This window comes from Passer domesticus, chromosome 3 (assembly GCF_036417665.1).
Source record: "Passer domesticus isolate bPasDom1 chromosome 3, bPasDom1.hap1, whole genome shotgun sequence".
Taxonomy (NCBI): Eukaryota; Metazoa; Chordata; class Aves; order Passeriformes; family Passeridae; genus Passer; species Passer domesticus.
The window spans coordinates 109,921,072-109,938,484 of record NC_087476.1 but is presented as its reverse complement, the minus strand read 5'-3'; the positions used below and the strand labels follow the sequence as shown (position 1 = coordinate 109,938,484).

General features: G+C 52.2%; 2 protein-coding genes across 6 annotated transcripts; one reads left to right on the top strand and one right to left on the bottom strand.

Moving 5' to 3' along the window:
- The first annotated feature begins 61 nt into the window (after positions 1–61).
- On the top strand, positions 62–13,989 carry LOC135297465 (ninein-like protein). Of its 4 annotated transcripts, none has more exons than XM_064415052.1 (14): positions 62–654; positions 1,498–1,704; positions 2,097–2,282; positions 2,514–2,650; positions 2,729–2,866; positions 3,086–3,224; positions 4,286–4,396; positions 4,921–5,010; positions 6,963–7,059; positions 7,628–7,695; positions 11,004–11,255; positions 12,286–12,498; positions 13,152–13,268; positions 13,361–13,989. In XM_064415052.1, exons 4-14 carry the CDS (start codon positions 2,583–2,585, stop codon positions 13,547–13,549), a joined length of 1,482 nt encoding a protein of 493 aa, XP_064271122.1. In that variant the 5' UTR covers positions 62–654; positions 1,498–1,704; positions 2,097–2,282; positions 2,514–2,582; the 3' UTR covers positions 13,550–13,989. The 4 variants fall into 4 exon arrangements, with proteins under 4 accessions (XP_064271122.1, XP_064271125.1, XP_064271124.1 ...); XM_064415055.1 differs by having other exon boundaries at positions 62–705; XM_064415054.1 differs by having other exon boundaries at positions 62–754.
- Positions 13,990–14,733: 744 nt separating this feature from the next.
- GINS1 (GINS complex subunit 1) lies at positions 14,734–17,274 on the bottom strand. Of its 2 annotated transcripts, XM_064415059.1 has the most exons (7): positions 16,775–16,899; positions 16,631–16,695; positions 16,432–16,527; positions 16,168–16,258; positions 15,869–15,985; positions 15,426–15,500; positions 14,734–15,167 (listed from the first exon to the last, which is right to left on the bottom strand). In XM_064415059.1, the coding sequence occupies exons 1-7, from the start codon at positions 16,847–16,849 to the stop codon at positions 15,099–15,101; spliced, it is 588 nt and encodes a 195-aa protein (XP_064271129.1). In that variant the 5' UTR covers positions 16,850–16,899; the 3' UTR covers positions 14,734–15,098. The 2 variants fall into 2 exon arrangements, with proteins under 2 accessions (XP_064271129.1, XP_064271128.1); XM_064415058.1 differs by having other exon boundaries at positions 16,432–16,695; positions 16,775–17,274.
- Between the last annotated feature and the right edge of the window lie 139 nt (positions 17,275–17,413).

Sequence of the window (17,413 nt, the reverse complement as noted above, 5' to 3'; positions counted from 1 at the left end):
GCCTGCGCGGGGCGCGCGCGCGGGAGCTCAGGAGGGGCGGGGCTCGGCCGGGCCCTGTGGGGCTGGGGCGGCTCCGGAGGGGGGGGAGCCCTGAGCGCCCTTCCCTCAGCAGCCCCGCCGCGCTCAGTGCTCCTCATGGAACTTCGCGTGTTAGTTTATGGCCACCGCTCCTCGTCCCGCCGCTGGAAAGAGCCTGGCACCATCCCCTTGGCTTTGAGATATTTGAATGTACTGATGCGATCCCCTCTCAGTCTCCTCCTCTCCAGACTAAGCACGCCCAGCCCCCTCATGGTTCCCTCATGAGGGGTGCGCCAGCCCCAGCATCACCTCGGTCGCCCTCCGCTGCACCCTCTCCACGAGCTCCTTGCCTTTTTGCCCTGAGGAGCCAGAACTGGACGCGGCACTGCAGAAGGAGCTGAGTAAAGAGGCGGCATCAGCTCCCTCCGCCTCCTGCCGCTGCTCTTCCCAGTTCTCCCCGGGAAACGCATCCAGGGCGCTGGACGGGGATGTGCGCGCGGCCTGCGCATGCGCGGGGCGGCGGGGCCGAACGGAGCCGAGAGGAGCCGAGCCGGGCCGAGCCGAGCCGAGCCGGGCCGGGCCGGGCCAGTGCTGCGGTGCCTGCGTCCCCGCGGATGCATAACCCCGTTTTCCACGGTATGTCAGTGTCCTTTGAACAGCCAAGGCTCAGCAGCTCCATGGGATGAGGTTTGTAAAAAGGATCCTGGTTGATGGCCTTGATGTGCAGCTCCATGAGGTGATTAACACTAACCTCGCGTTAGGGGAATTAAGCAATTAAGTCCTTGCCAGTCCCCTGCCCAGGACAGTTCGTTTGTGTTTGGTGTTTTAAAACGATCCTGTAGGGAATCCAGACACGAGTCCAGACATCACACACTTAAAAGAGGTTTCTCTATCCATTTCTCCGTGCTCCCCACCCCCCCACCCCAAACCAAAAACAAACAGAAAAACCCAAAGCAAACAAAACAAACAAACAAAAAAAACCAAACCAAAACAAAAAACCCAAACAAACAAAATAAAAAAGGAGGGTAAAGATCAGGGTTTACTGAGAACAATTCAGGCCAAGGTACTGCTTTTCACAAGTGGGTGATCCCATAGGATTCAGTCAGGCATCTGTGGGTGGTGGTCTGGGGAGGGTTCTTCACTTGCAAGACAGTTTTTAGGTGTGGTCGGTACTGCAGCCACTGCATGGTGGCTGAAAGGCTCCCTTGGGAACTGCCTGAGTAGGAGCAATCCCTGCCTAGGAGGTGTGGGATTGTAATGCAGAACAACAGGGGGCTGTTGAGCCTGGTCTTTTTATGGCAGGGAGAGGGATGCACATGCTAGGAGAGGAAAAACATCACCCCAGTTCTCATATTGACTTCAGAAGTGCTGACGTCTCTGCACCTCACATGTGACACAGATTGTCCTCTTTTTAGTGCATGAACAAGCTTCATCCATGGTTTTTTTTTTGTTTGATGTAAAATACTTCTTTCTCCTTAGTGCATTCAGTTCCAAGGACTGGCAGTGCTTTTTGCTTTTGAAGTGACACCATGTGAATGTGCTAAGGGGGAAGTGAGTTTCTGCTTACCTTGACAGCAAGGACAGCTCCATCCAGGATCTTGAGGAAAAAAAAAGAAGAAAGAATCGTTCTTTTGGCTTCAGACCTTGAGGAAACAGCTCTCTGAAGACAGGCTTCTTCCAAACCTGGTACAAAACTGGTGCTTTTGGAAATGTTGTGAGTTCTGTATCAGCTTCCTGGGTTCTGCTCTTTGGTCAAACAAAATGCTGGCTGTCAGTCCCCATGTGACAGTTTTCACAAGACCCTGTAAGTGACACAGCTTTCAGTGCTGCTCGTTCTGTGGATGCTGGGTGTTGATGGGTCAGTAGGAGACCAGACTGAATGGTCTGTGCCCCCAGACTGCTCTTGTAGCTGCCATGAGGGCAGCTCAGGACATCTCCCTCCTGGCAGCCTGGGGTTGTTTCTAAAATGTTCTTCAGTATTGATTTGGTCTCTGAAGTTTGCCTTTGGTACTGAAAACCATCAGTTTTCTTCTGCCACTTTGGCCCCGCTGACTTATTCCTGCTGTTTTTTTCCTCAGCATCAGAGGGGAGCACTCAGGGAAGCAGCAGCCTGTCCTTCTGGCCAGGCTACCTGGGCCCACATCACTTCTCCAGCCTCAGCAAAGACACTGGATTTGCCGAGCCTCAACTTGTCATTGCCAGCTGAGCCCTGGAAGAGCTGAGAGGAGATCCTCAGGGTCCCTGGTTCTGCTGGATCGGTGGTGGTGGGTGAAGTGAGCAAATGCCCAGGGTGGGAGAAGCGCTTGCAGCCCGGTTCAGGGTGGGTTGGGTCACCCCAGGGCTGGGGGAATGTGGGGGTGGATGTGATCTAGGCTTATCTGTGAGATGGGGGGCATCCCTGAAGGACTGGAGGGTGGTCAGATGGTGTAACAGCAGCAATCCTGTTGGAGCTGTTGGAAGAGGGAGGAGGAAGTGATCTCAGTCTGTTCTTGCAGAGGCGGAGCAGCAGCACGGAGCAGCAGGTGAGCCTGGCAGGGCTGCCTGCAGCTTGGGACAACACACCCATGGTCCCCAGGAGCGGCCTCCAGCATGCAGCTGGCACCTCCTACAGATACAAACTGCAGTGCCTCTGGTAAGGGCTCTGCTCCCTGTGAGGGCCTCCTGTGGGCTGCCCGAGGGGGTCTTCACGCCCTGCTCGCTGTGTCTGCAGGACCCAGGTGAGGCAGATCGCCAGGGAGAGGGACAAGGCCAGGCTCGGTTTGGAGAGGGCACAGAGACACTGCCTGCAGCTGGGCAGGGAGCTGGATGAGCAGTACATCACTCTTGAGCACACCCAGAGCAAGCTCAGGTAGAACAGCTTCTTTTGGTGGGGTGGACAAAATGTGCTTGCACATCCCTTTTGAATCTCCCACTTGTTTTCCCAATGTGTCAGTGGCAGGAAAGTCCTTGAAGACCCCTCTCCACCCCTGTGATCTCAGCATCCTTCCAACAAAGCTCTCATCTCCTGCTTGTGGCCATCCAGGAACGCACTCTGTCTGTCCCAACCATGTTGCTTTTTTTTCCCCAGGAATTTTCAGGCAGAAATAGAGGGAAAAGAGCTGCTTTTGCAGCAAGCAGTGAGTCACCAGGCGAAGCTGGAGGCTGCTGCACAGCTCCTCCAGGGCAAAGAGGCCAACCTGCAAGGGAGACTGAGCCATGTGATGAATGTAAGTACCACTGCCTTGGATGAAACACCTTCGCTCTTTCAGAGGTGGCAAAGCAGAGGTGGTGACAAATATAGATGGTTCACTTTGTTCCTGTTGGGAAGAGCAGGAATTTTATGGAGAAGAATCATCAGCCACATCCATACAGTTGTATTAAATACAGAACTTGTTACCTTGCCATGCCATTACTAAACTGCTGTGTTGCCTGTTGGCAGTGGTTTGGCCCTTGGGAACACCTGAAAACACAATGACCAAAGCTAAAACTGTGCCAGGGACCATGTCAAAGACAGAGATGGTGGTGTCTGCATGGCTGGGATTACCCCAGTTCTGGTCAGTGTAAAAGTACAGATGGAGATAGCTCAGGACTTGCTGTCTTTGTTAACTGTGAGGGAAACCACAATTTTGGTGAGCAGAGGAAGAGATGATCCTGTGGGGCTGTCTCGCTCTCATTGTGCAAAATCCACTCCTGTCCTTTGGAGTCCATGTGGTATCATCAATGTGCTGCCCTGTCGTGGTTTAGGAATGATGCTCCCCAATTAATTCTCCTACCAAGACTCCCCAAACCACACTGCTGCTTGCTCACTCCCTCTCCCCACTTTTCAGTGGCTGAAGAGGAGAATGGGAGGCACAAAAGGCAAAGACCATTGAAATAAGAACAATATACTGGAAACAGCAGTGAGATAAGAAACAATCAGTGACAACAACAATATTAACAACAAAAGAGAGGGTGATTTACATGCCAAATGCTCATTGCAGAGCAGCCACGTTTTCTCTGGAAGGCATCTCCTTCTCCCTGGAACTGAGAGAGAGTGCCTTCCCTGTGTCCCCAGTGAATGAAGTGGTACAGAATAACATCTGGGCCTTAGCCACATCCCCTCCTGGTTGCTGCAAAAATCAACCCTGTCCTGCCTAAACCAGGCCATGTCCAGGGTCTCCTGGGAGCTGTGTTTGGCCTGCTGATATTCCAGTTGTTTTACAGCTCCCTGCTGAGGACCTGTGGCTGATAAACCCATCCTGCCATGTCAGGACCTACTGCATCAGGGAAATCTCCATTTTATCTGCAGGAGAACACACAGCTACAAAATAAGGTCACAGAGATGGCTGAGAAACTGTCAGCCTCTGAGGAAATGGTGTTGGAGCTGCAAAAAGAACTCAACTACATTGTGAAGGATAAGGTAACCTTTCCTTGTTGCAGCCAAATAAGAACTTTTCAGGAATTCATAAAAATTTGATCTTGCATATTTTGTTCATTTGCTATGATCTCCCCCTCTGTGAGCTCTCCTGTGCTTTAATGACAGCCTGGAAACTGGGGAAAAGAAAAAAAAAAAAAGGTGTGAGGAAATTTTCCAGTTGTAGAGAATTCTGCAAATCTGCAGTCTTCAAGGGAAAACTTGTAGAGTTTGGTTTCCAGAAAAGTTTTATTTTTCACTAGTATTGAAGAAAAGTGTTTTAGTATCATCCAGTCCTAAAATTAATCTGTGAAGAGAAGTGAGCCTGTGATCTTTTTAGCCAGGAAAGCCTGGCTAAATGGAGAAAATTGTTTTTCCTCCTCTTTCTGACCCATGGCACAAATAATGGGCCCCTTAGGGAGCCTTCTGTTGAATGCATGGGTGTAGCCCCATGACCCCAGTGATTTAGTAGAGCTTTTGACACTCCATTTGGAGATGATTTTCCTGATGAGAAGTGTTTCTTTGTGCAGCTGGAGCAGGGGGAGCCCCACAGCCCGGAGTTCCTGAAGCAGAGCGAGCGCTTTGCCGAGATTGTCCTGGAGTACGAGCGGCAGTGCCAGGTACGTGTGGGCAGCGCTGCTGGTGTCACAGCACTGCTCTCTGCAGCACATCTCTTGGCCACTGGGGCCTGAGGGAGTGCAAGGAGGCAGACCTGACCATGGGGCAGAGGGATCCCTCTTACCTTGATCAGAATCCTGTCTCCTCACTCCTGAAGCTCTCCATGGGTTGTTTGCCTTGCTAGGATTTTGGTAGGAGAGAGTAGGGGTGGATCATAAATTCCTTCCTGCATGTAGCCATAGACTATTTTGTTAGGCAACCGTGTACCTCTGTTGTTAAGGACAGACCCTGGGCTCTGTTGGATTTCTTCTTGAGCACAAGGAGAAAGCTGTTCTCCTAATTTGGAAACCATATTAACAGCTAAAGTCTTCTATCTTTTTGTTTCTCCCTTCCTTCTTGCCCCCACTTTAAAAAAAAAAACCTAAAAATCTTGTTACTGCTGAACTCTGCTAGAGAGTCAAGGTAAGCCAGTCCAGATATCTGGTGTGTGTGTGGTCCAAAAATTGGTGCTGTGTGTATTGTAACTCCTGCAGGGAGCTGTGCTCCTTCCCAGAGCTTGGGGCTCTCTGAGGCATGAGCACAAACTCTCTTTCCCTTCTCCCATTTTTAATGTGTGTATCCTGCATTTTTAACTTGTTTATCTTTAATTCGTGCTGGGTGCTCTGTTCTTTGAGTCCTGTGCTTGTCACATTGCCTGTTTGTTCCCAGATGCTGTGTGGGTGGCTGGGGAGCACCCCTGAGCAGGGACAGGGACAGTCACATCCCCGCAGCAAGGGCTGAAATGCAGACTTTCAGCAAAGCCTTCTGTGGATCCATCAGGCAGCCCTTCTCCAAGCTGTAATTAAAGGCAAACATTCTGAAGCAGTATCCAGTGCAGCATTGCTCCAGGTGGCACCAGAGGGTTGAATATGCTCGGTGCTGCAATTTTTCCTCTGGTTGAGCAGCCCCAGAGTTGTCTATGAGAATGCTGATGGATGGAAAGGTTTCACCTTCAGGCTTCACCTGCCCCTGTGAAGGCACCCACTGGGGTTTATCCTTTAGCCTTGTTGAATGCTCTCAGCCCCCCTTTCCTGTCTAGAATGGAAATGAAACAAACTGGGTTTGCATTGTCTACATCTGCTCAGTAGTATTCGTTAACTGGAAGTGTCCTAGTTCATAGTCTCCTGCAGCACATCAGTTTCCTGGGTGGCAGCATATGGGGTGTAATTGGATTTCTGCTCAAAGTGGACAGTCCAGCATGCCTTGTATGCTGTTGCTTCCAGTACAGGATAGAGGATGTGAAGTGAAGCAAGCCCATCTCCAGACACCTCCATGGAAGTGGCTCATTGCACTGGTGTGGTGGCTCATTACTTGGTGTTCAGCTCTGGTACTCCTTGCTGATGGAGATGGGATAAACTCCTGTGCTGGCCTTGGGGTGTCTCTGGCACCAGGAGACCACCAGCACCTTCCTCATGCTGTGCTTCCCATGGGATCAGTGCCTTCTTCCCTTGTTTTATTCCTTCTGCAACCTGGAAAAGTTCCTTCCCAGAGGCCTGTGGGCTGTGCTTCACTGTGAATTCTGCTGGTTGCCTTCTCTGCACAGAGTAGTGCTTGTTGGCCAGCCTGTATGCCCACAAGGATCCTTGAGGATGCAAACACAAACCCCTGGCCTTGTGCTGACATCATGATGTTTTATCTGTGTTGTATTCCACCAATGGTTATTTAGGCCAGGAGGGTCTCAGGAGGCCCAGCCCCTGAGGTGCTGGCAGACCCCTGGTTTTGGCTTTTGCATTCAGGGGAAGTTGCTTTGGGTAGTGATGGTGGTCTTGGAAATCTGGGGTTGTATTTCTTCTTTGGCTCCTCCAAATTCTCTGATGCCTTCCTTAGTTTGGGAAGGTTGTGCTGGGGCTGGGGGAGGCCCTGCCAGGAGCTTTGGAGGAGCTTTGTCCTGTGTCCTGAGCAGTGTTTGTTTCAGGTGCTGCACGAGCAGAACGGAGCGCTGCGAAGGGAGCTGCAAAGGCTGCGCCTCCAGCTGCAGGAGAGCAGGGCTGAGGGAGGGCTGCCAGCAGCAGGTAACGTGCAGGAGGGCCCAGTGCCCATCCTCTCAGCAGCAACAGAGTTCCCTCTGCATCCAAGTCTGCATGGGAGTGTGGGGAGGCTTGTTGTGCCTGAACTACTGCTGCCACTTCTGGTACTGAGTAGCCATTGGTGGGAAGAAGGAGAAGATGGGTGGTGGGGAGAAGGGAAATGGAGGAGAGAAGGGTTTTCCAACTTGAGAGCTGCTGATGGGACCTGTGAACTAGGCAGCTGTGGGTGAACTGGCAGATTTTCAGTGTTGAAGATGCTGAGGAAACAATGCAATAAAGAGGAAGTAGCCCCAAACTGTGGGTTGGAAAATTCAAGTTGAGCATTAGATAAAAGCTTCTGGCCAAGAGGGGTGATGCAGCCCTGGGACTAGTTGCCAGATAGATGGGGAATGTTCATCTTTTGGGGTTGTATGCAACCTCCCAAACTCCTTATGGACTGGATGAAGCTGCAGCCATCCTGATCAGTCCTGTCTTGCAGGCCTCCCCTCAAAGGGCTCCTCTCTGCCATCACACCCCTCTCCAAGCCTTCTTGTTCCTACTTCTGTGTTTACAGAAATGTCACTCCCAGTGGAGCAGCTCCAAGAGCAGCTGCAGGACCTGAAGGTGCAGCTGGAAACCAAGGTGAGTGGGGTGGGGGGAGATGTCCTGGCTGCTTGGTAAGCACAGCTGCCACAGTGTGACTGATGAGACATCTGCTCCAGTAGGGTTGCTGGAGAGAGAGTTCAGGCTGGGGAGCAGGGTGGTGCCTCATCACTCTTGTGGGGCTACTTCATGTGCTTCTCCAGGTTGTCTTAGCTGCTAGGAGGGTTTGGAGCCTTCGCCTCACTGGCTGGCAAAGGCTCTGTGGAAATCACTGTCACCTCATGAAATGTTTGTGTGGGAGATCACTCAGTGTTGTCACAGTAAAACCAGGGACAGGACCAAGAGGAGAAGCAGCCAGGTGTTTCCTGATGGTAGGGGCTGCATCAGAGCCTGTCACCCTTGGCTTGCAGCACACTTCTAACCTGCCTGCTCTGAGGTGACAGTGTGAGCGCAGCCTCCTCTTCAGACAGCTGTAAATGTCCATGAGAGAGGCCTCAGTTTCCACATTTACTCCTTTTGCTGCTGAACTGAGAGGTCAGTGGTGCTTGCTGGGTTTTGTGCTGCAGCACTGCAAGAGAAAATCCTAAACTGCCACATAGGTGACAGAACAGTTCAAGGAGCACAAAGCTGCCTACAGATCTTCTGCCTGATTTATAGTCCTGCCTTTGTGCACACCAAATCCTGGAGTTTCTGGTGTTCACAGGGGAGTTGTGGGGAGCAGCAGCTTCTCACCACCACATCCTGCAGAGACAGTGAAGCTGAGGGCTCTGCTGTTGGAAGGGACAAGGAGACTGAAGAGCTGTTCTCTGGGGGAAAATGAGCTGATCCCCTAAGACTCAGATGAGCAGGTAGACCATAATCTTCTGTTGCAATTTCAACACTGAAGGAACAGGGAAGAAGTGAACAATTGTATGATGGACACACACTGTGCAAACAGTGCGGATGTTTGTTGTAACAAATGGTCTGTTCAATCTAGAAGCTGGAGGCAAAGTGGAAAGCATTTGTCAGGGAGAAATGGAATCTTGATAGACAAGGGGATGTGCTTGGGAAGGAGGCAGAGTTAAATGCCTTCAAAGAGCAGACATCTCAGGAGATAGACCTGACCTGCAGGGCAAGAAGAGAAGGAAAAAAGCTCTGTGAGACAGTGGTGTAACAACATAGGAGGAAACCTGACATTCAGGCTGTCAATACAGAGCTGGAGAGGAAGAGGAACAGGTTGAAATTGGAGGTGAAGCAGCTCAAAGATGTCATGCAGTACTTGGAAAATGAGCCCAGAGCTCAAGAGAGTGTCAGGTAGTACAAAGGTAGTTTGAAGATCCAACATGCTGCTGCAAAGAAAAAGCAGATGCCTTGTGAGACACAAGGCTGCTTAACACCATGATGGTGCTGAAGGCTGTAACAGCAGCTGTGTTCTCTTGGATGTTCCAACAGCAGCTTTGTTCTGCTGCTCTCATGAAGTGGACTATGAACTAGGATACTTCCAATTAATAAATATTACTGAGCACATGCAGACAAATGCAAAAGGTATGATATGTCTTTTACTGATGATGGGAGTGTGGTCAGGGAGCTGGGATGTGCTCCTGTGGCTGGGGCTGACTGCACACTCATCTCCTCTGCCCTGGACATGGATGTTGGAGATGCCACAGGAAGCACAGCATGTGAACTCAATGTAAAATTCCCAAAAGCAGCTGCACTGAGGTGAGCAAACACCACATAGCCCATGGACTGGTCCTTGTGTTTCAAGAAGAGAGGAAGAACTTCCTCACGCAGCTCCTCTGTGTGCCACAGGCACACAAACTGCTGTGCTGCCCTCCCTGCCAGGATGGGTGGTCTGTTATCCTGTGCCTTCCCTTGAGGAATTTGGGTCCTATATGGCTCTGCTGTTCAGCAGCAGTTGTTGGATAGGACTGTCCAACACAGCACTGAGCTTCATTCCCACAAGTGCCAGTATTCATGGCCTCCTGGGAGACTGGGAGTACCAACAGAAGTGGAAGGACAATGAGGCCACCTTGGATCTGGGGTCACAGCTTTGTGTCCAGCACTGTAAAATCACAGAGGCCTCACAAACAAGCTGATTTCTCCTGATGTGGCTTTATTGCACTTGAGGGGTTGGTCTCACCACCTGTTACCCTGTAATGAAGTCTTGGTGTGTCTTGATGAGTCAAATCACTTTGTATCCACAGGACTGCCAAATAATTTCAGCCAGCTGGAAGCCACATAAATTCAGTCTGATGCTCTTTGTCCTTATACCCCTTTATTTTCCTTCCCTTGAAAACCTGCTCCATCTCTCTCTTGTCTCTTGATTGTCCTTACATGTTTTGCCTGAGTTATAGGAAGGCTTTTTTCAGTTTTCCTTAGCCCTTAGCTGCCATTGGAAATCAAATTGGAAAAGATCAGGGAGCCATCACAAAATGCCAGAGTAAATGGGGCTTGTGCATGGTTTTCTCACTCTGCTGTCTCTCCCTGCACAGGAGACAGTGCTGGCTGCTGGAGAGCAGCTTGCTGAAGAGTTAACATGGGATGGATTTCTTCCTTAGGAAGCTGTAGATAGGTACTGGGGTCACCCACTGAGCCATGAATCTGGGGAGAGACAGGTTTCTGGTATCTCAGATGATCCCAGTCTGGTAAACTGTCCCTCCCATTGTTCTTCATTCCTTGGTTTTAGGTCTCTGACAGCTTTGCAGGACTTTGGATGTCCCCAGGCTGTCTGCCCTGGGCTGGGCTGGGCTGAGCTGAGTCACCTGCTGGGACACAGGCTCCTGACTCACTCCTGGATCAATTCAGGGCCATATCTGTTTTGGCTTGGCTTTGCTTCATGTTGCAGGCCAAAACCAGATGTGGGACTACCCAAAACAGGGCTCTCCTCTGGGGGGCTGTGCTTTGCTGCTCTCTGGTCTGAAGCTGATCCTATCCCTCTTCCCAGCAGGAAAAACAGGAGTGAGTTGGGTAGAGAGAAGCTGGAGGAGCTGGCTGAAATAGCAGAGTTAACAGCTTTGGTAAGAAGCCATTAACCCTCTTGGCTGAAGGATTTAGAAGGGCAAAAACTGCACATGTTCATAGAGAAGAGCAAAAATGTTTGTTTCAAACATTCAAACCCAGTCTTCCTTTGAAGAACCAGCTCCATCTTTTAACTTGTAAAGCAGTGAAAACTTGTGTGACATTGAAAGTCTTACAGAAGGGGAAAGTCTTTAATGACTTAATGACTTTCACTACTTTCACTCTTTCTCCCTGAGATGTCTCTCACTCCCAGTCTCAAACCCACATGGCTCAGTCAGTCTTTGTTGCTTGTGTTCCCACCCCAAGCCTCGTGTGCATGATTTGCTGTTTCTTTTCTCCACCTTTTCCAGAGTGATAAGGGCAAGGAGGAGCTCTCTCACCCAGATGTCAAGAGGCCTCAGCTGGGCTCTGAGCCCCCTGGGCACAAGGCTGGTCACAGTGATGGCCCTGGCACTGCCCAGCTGCAGAGCCAGAGCCTTCTGGAGGCTGAGTGGCTACGAGGAGCAGAGATTACTGCAAGGCTGGAGCACCACCAGAGGCATGCAGCCTGCTGGATGGAGATGGAGCTGCTCCAACAGCAGCTCCAGGCCTCGCAGGAAAAGGTGAGTGTCCTTCATTCAGCAGCAGGCTGCTGAGTGGACTCTGTGATGTTGGTATTGTCCTGCCTGGGGCTGTGCTGGACACCCTCCCCAAGCAGATAAAAGATGTCCTTTTTTGTGGGGGACAAAGTATTCTCCCTCCTTCTCAGATATGGCTGAAGCCAGTTCAGGTGCAGCTGGGGAGAGATCCTTGCTTGCTTGTCCCTGCGATACCCCCTGTGCTTGTCCTGTGCAGGCTGGCTGGGCAGAGGGGATGGGGCTGAGTGGAGGTGGCTCACACAGGGGTGCCAGGAGCTGTGGTTCCCCGTGGCTCAGCTGCCAGAGGAGCTGGAGCAGTGGTAGAATTGGTTAAGAGTTGGGAAGGGATGACAGCAGCCAGACAGGGATTGTTGAGGGATGGGAGATGAGGTGGTCAGAACAGAGTAATGTGGATCACCAGGACAGAGGGAGGAAAGCCAATGTGAGAAACCTTCCAATGTGTTAATATTCCTCTCCTGCATTCTGCCCTGAGGACTGGCTTTCCAAAGTACAGCTTACCCACACCAGCCATCCCTAGGCAGCCCTAAGGCAAAGTTGGACCAGATCTGCTTCCCATTACCAGTTTTGCCCTTTGCTGGTGACAGGAAGCAGAGGACATGTAGTACAGGACATTTAGGACATCACAGCTAGCCTGGGATGTATCCAAGAACCCAAGTCAACAGCCCCCTCTGTCTCTTGCTCTTGTGGCCCTTGGTCCTGGAACTCCCTCCCAGAGAATCCCTCCAGCAACTCCTTCTCCTCACTACTCAGCAAGGGGAGCATCTCTCAGCACAGGGTCTCTGTGTCTCCTCCTGCAGCTCTCAGTGCTCTCACTTCCTTGCTTTGCAGGCTGCCCAGTGAGCACCACTGCTGTGGTCCTGTAGCTCTGCTGTGCCTGTGCTGGGGTGAGAGCTGAGGGCACTATCTAACCTCTCCTCTCCCCCAAAACACAGCCTGGGCCTGTCCTGTTGTTGGCTCAAAGCTGTAACCAGCTATCAACCTTTCTGTGTTACAGCTTTTGGAAGCCAAAGCCAGCCTGAGCCTGGCCCAGGCCCAGCACGCTCTGCAGTTGCAGCAGGCCCAGGCCCAGATAAACAACATGGTGCCAAAGAAACAGTTTGAGCAGCTGCAAAACACCTTGAGAGAGGAACAGTGCAAGACTCAGCAGCTCCAGGAAAGCCTCCAGCTGCAGGCTGAGCAAACATGCAGGCAGCTGGTCAGGACCCAGGTAAGCAGGGAATTGCAGGAGCTCAGTCAGGGGTACTGTGAAGGGAACACTGCTGGCCTGGCAACCTGGAAGGCAGCTGTGACTGAAGCCACCAGAGGTTTGGGTGGAAGATGGTAGATATAAAGAACCCACATGGAAAATGCACTTACCTTCAAATTCAGCTGCAACTTTAATTCTTCATGAATCCTCCAGTCACCAGCCTGCACTCAAACAGGTGGATTTATCTCTAGGGCACTGAGCAACCAGGTGTTGGGTTTTTGTGAGTTTGTCTTCTGGGCAAAGATAGGGCAAATTATAACCTAAGGAATTATAATGAGCAGGCACAAGGACTGCATCCAAGGAGACTTTGTCTCTCCCTGAGCTCTCCTGGACATGGCTGGGAGAGGGGAGGCCAATGGCTTCTTTTTATAGAAAACCCTGCTGGAAAATCTGTGCCTTGTCTTAAAACTGTTTGGGTGCAGACCTAGGGAAGGTTGTACTGCTCTAGACATCTGTCCTCCTGCTCTTTGTATCCTTGCACCTCTGATGAACCCACCTGCTGTGCTTCAAGGAGCATGAGCATGAAGAGGGCCTTGGGGAAATGTACAGTCCAGGGTTGCCAGAGGCCAGGAGAGTGCTGGGACAACCCACAGACACTTTCTTGTCCACTGCAGGAGGAACACGAGCAGCTGCTGCAGGCAGCTGTGGAGCAGGCAGAGGGGCTGGAACAGAGTCTGAGGAATGCTGAAGCTGTGCTGGCAGAGAGGGCAGCTCAGCTTGGAGATGCCCAGGTGAGTGCCAGAGGGGCTGGTGCTGTGTGTCCCTGCCCGTCTGGTACCCCTGCATGGGATGCTGAACCTGAAACCTCCTGTCCCTGCTTTAGGCCCAACTCTCCAGGAACAAACTATTGATTGAAGAGCTCCGTGGAGAGAACAGGAGGTTTGCAATGGCCCTGCAGGCTGCTGAGCTGAGGCAGAAGGGCATGGAGGAGAAGAACCAGCTGTTGGAGGAACAAGCCTCAGCTCTGAAGCAGCTTATTGGAAAAATCACACCAGCATCTCTGAATGGGTGATGGGACATCTGCAGTGGCAGCCCCTGGTCCTGGCTGGGGCTGGTCAGGTGCAGAATGAGAGATACGGCTGGGTTGGAAAATCAGCCTTGTCCTCTCTGGTCTTGCCAGGATTTTCCTGTGCAGAAAATACCAAATGGGAAGCCTAGAGTCCTTTGAGGAAACTGGTCTTGTGGGTAGCTGAATTTTCCAACTGAGAGCAGCAGCCTTGGTGCCTTTCCCAGTGGCAGAGTGTTGTTATGTCATGTCTGTCTCAGGGCAGCCAGCTCACAGGATTTTGGCAGTGTTTGGTGTTGGTGCAGATGCTCCCTCTCTGCAGAACGTCGATATTGGAGCCACAGTTAATCTCGAAAGCCAGGGCAGAAGGGCTTGCAGGACCCTGTGCTTGGTCACTCCAAGCAGGAAAGCTGAGTTGTGACATTAAAGTTTGTAATGTTACAGCACCTCCTGCTGTTCCCAGTCTGCTCTGTACCTCAGTCACCTTCCCCAACTGCTCTGAACATTTATTCCCAACAGCTCCTCCTACAGCCTGAGCCTAGGATCCAAAACCAACCAGATTGTTGCTGCTGCAGTGAGCAGGACAGAGCAGTGCTGTAATGCCCCAGGCATTTGTCCTGTTCCTGCATTCTTCCCCAGCTGTTTGCTTTTTCAGCTCCAGTCTGAGATGGGGGCTAAGCAAACCTCTGGTCTTACTTAGGGCTGATGTTCTTGCAAGTGTTTTCCCAGACACAGTGCAAGAGCTGAGGAGCTCCGTTAGGAAAACCAGACAGGGAAAGCAGCTCTTCAGCTCTCTTCAGCTTTGTTCTGGTTTTGTGCTAACCAGAATCCTTAAAACCCTCTGCTCCCTTTCCCACCCTAAGTAGCCCATAAGCCCTACGAGACCATGTTCTGGGATAAGAGATTCTACACAGGAACAGAGGCACAGGCCAAGCACACTGGGAAAAACCCAGGCCCATGACCCAGATTGCAATGATCATTCACACAGCACCTCTAGAAACAACATTTGTGGGTCTCTGATGGGGACAAGGCTTCATGTGTAATCCTGGAAAGAACCTTGTACAGCCTTATCTGAGTTCCACTGAGATACTTAAATAACCACCACACTGCAGGGTCAGGATGGGATTGGCTGGAGAGCCAGATCACAGTGCTGAATGAACACCACATTAACTCTTAAAAACCCAAGAGACTGAGGCTGAAGGAGTTCTTTATTTTGCAACCATGAAGTTTTCCTGGCTTCCAGAACCCAGCCAGTTGGTGTCTTACCTGCACAGTGTGAACAAAGAACTATTCCAAACAAAAATGCATTCACGAACCCTGGGTGTAGCTGTGGGGCTGGGATAATGCCCCCCCACTATCCTGGACTCCCAGGATTGTTATATTACCAGCTTGCACCCTTTGCTCATGAAGAGACATGGTTTTAAGGCATCAGAGATGTTAGGAGGAGTGGCAGGGTGCCACTGCAGAAATACTGAGGTCTCTGAAGTCCTGCACACACCAGAACTCAGTCCCCATCATGGGCAGGTCACCAAGCTGTCCCTCCTGTCCTGCACACTTAGGACAGAACGTGCTCCAGGATTCCTTGTCTGATCAACTGCTCACATTTCCAGCGGGGTAAAAAGTGCTGCACAGAAACACAGAAAAACCCTCCCTGAATTTGTTGGATTTGTTGTTGCACACAACCAGCTCTGTTTGTTGTGCTGTACATCCAGAGCCTCATGGCACCAGATCAGGCAGAGCTGCACTCAGGACCATGCAGACAGCACACGCAAGGAGCTGTGTGTGCAGGGACTGGGACATGCTGCAAGGCCAGCATAGGCAGGGGAATGTCACGGGAGTGAAAGGGAAGGAAGAGAACAGACCACACTCCTGCCACAGGTACCTGGCTGTTCTTCTTCAACAGGATGGTAGTGCCATCATCGATCTCAAACTCCCCGTGGTCTTTTAAACACCGCACCTGCAAAGTGGAAACACAGCTCTGTAAGAGTCCAGTGAGAACCACTCCCTCCAGGCAACAGTCCTTGGCATGGGAACGTGTTTTCTAGTTGGTCTGGTTAGGTAAGTTTCTGCAAAAAGCTGCAAACTGGATAACCTGCCCCACCACAAACTCCCTGCAGACTAGAAGTGCTGTCTCTCAGCATACTTTGTGCTCTCAGTAGGAGTAAAATGCTGGCAGGCAGAGTAAAACACAGAAACCTGTGAAAGCTTTGGAGCTCTGAAAGGTTCTTCCTTGATGAACTGACTTGGGATGGGGATGAAATGCTCGGAAAGAGATAGTCATGGAAATGTTTATTCACAGATAGAAGCCAGAAATCTTGCACTTACTTCAATGTAGAGGCTTTTAGGAGGTTTGATGTCCTGTGTGAGGTCCAGCCCCTCCTCTCCTCCTACTGACCTCATGTAGGTAGCCAGAGACTTTTTGTACCGATTGAACCACTCCACCTGTGGGCATTAACAGGGTTGTACCCACAGACAATGAATACACGCCAGTAAGTGTTTACAGAAAGACATGTTAAATGTCATGTTTATAGTGAGGGGAAGACCACCCTATTTGGATTGTACTAATAATCCATCAGGAGGAACATGTGGGAAGAGGGGAAGAGTTTGAAACGAGGCTGACTCACTTCCTCAGCTGCCATGTGGAACTGGATGGTGCTGGGCAGAACGCTGCCGTACTCCCACCTCAGCGCTCGGATCCGCAGCAACCGGTCATACCTGGGGGGAGAAATGGGCCAAACCCAACACCTCTGCTGAGGTGAGTGCTGGCAACATCCATCCCCAGGCCACAGCAGTGACACCACTAATCTAAACTTTTAAAGAGCAGGAGGAAGCAGAGCCTCCTCTTTGCAGGGACGGAGCCAGGCAGCGGCCAGCCCCGCCGCACTCACAGGTAGGCCAGCAGGCAGCGCTGGTTCCGGAGCAGGCAGCAGTGCCGGAACCGGATGAGGAAAATCAGGTCCGTCCGTCCCGCCTTCGCTTCGGACCTGGGGGATGAGGGGAGGGAGAAAGAGGAGTAGGAGGAGAGCTGCGGGCCGGGGAGCGCCGCCCGAGCCGTGCGGGACGCGCCGGGAGCGGCGCGCAACTCACACATCGGCCTGGTTCCGCTCGTACAGCGCCCGCATCTCCTCCAGCGCCTGCCGCATCTCCTCCGTCTGCAACAGCGGGCACGGTCAGTGAGCGCGGGCCGCCGGCGGGGCCCGCCCCGGTGTTCCCGGAGTTGCCGGTGCTCACCCGGAAGGGCGGGAGGTGCCCGCCGGCGGCGCGGTGCAGCTCCCGCACCAGCTCCATGCCGCGCTCCGCCGCCATCGCCCCCGCCGCGCGCGGGAAACCCGCCCGCGCACCAGCCAATGGCGGCAGCGGCGGGGCCGACGGCAGCCAATGGGGCGCGAGAGGCGGGGCTTAGGGGCGGGACCACGCCTCCCCGCGGGCCCCGCCCCGCCGCGGTGACATTCCTGAGGGATCGGCCGCCGCCGGTGACATTCCTGAGGGATCGGCCGCCGCCGGTGACATTCCCGGGGCACGCTGGGAGCCCCCAGGGGCTGCAGCAAAAACTGGAATTTCTGCCGCACACTCGTCTCTAGCAAACCTGTTTCCCCCAGTCCTCTGGGTCGTTGGCGGGCTGCCGCCCCGCCCTGCCGCTGGCAGCCTCCTCCCCGCGCTCCCCCAGCCCTTCCCAGCGCATTCGTCCCTTCTGACAGCCTTCCAGCCCGAACCATGCCAAAAGTAAAGGGAAAAAAAGAGATGGGCACGTCTGTGGATGGGATGTGAATTTTTTAGCACTCGAAGTCCTGGATCGAGATTCAACAACCCAGGACCACAGCTTGTCCTGCTCCAGGATTTTTTTTCCCTTTGGCCATGTTTCTTATGGTC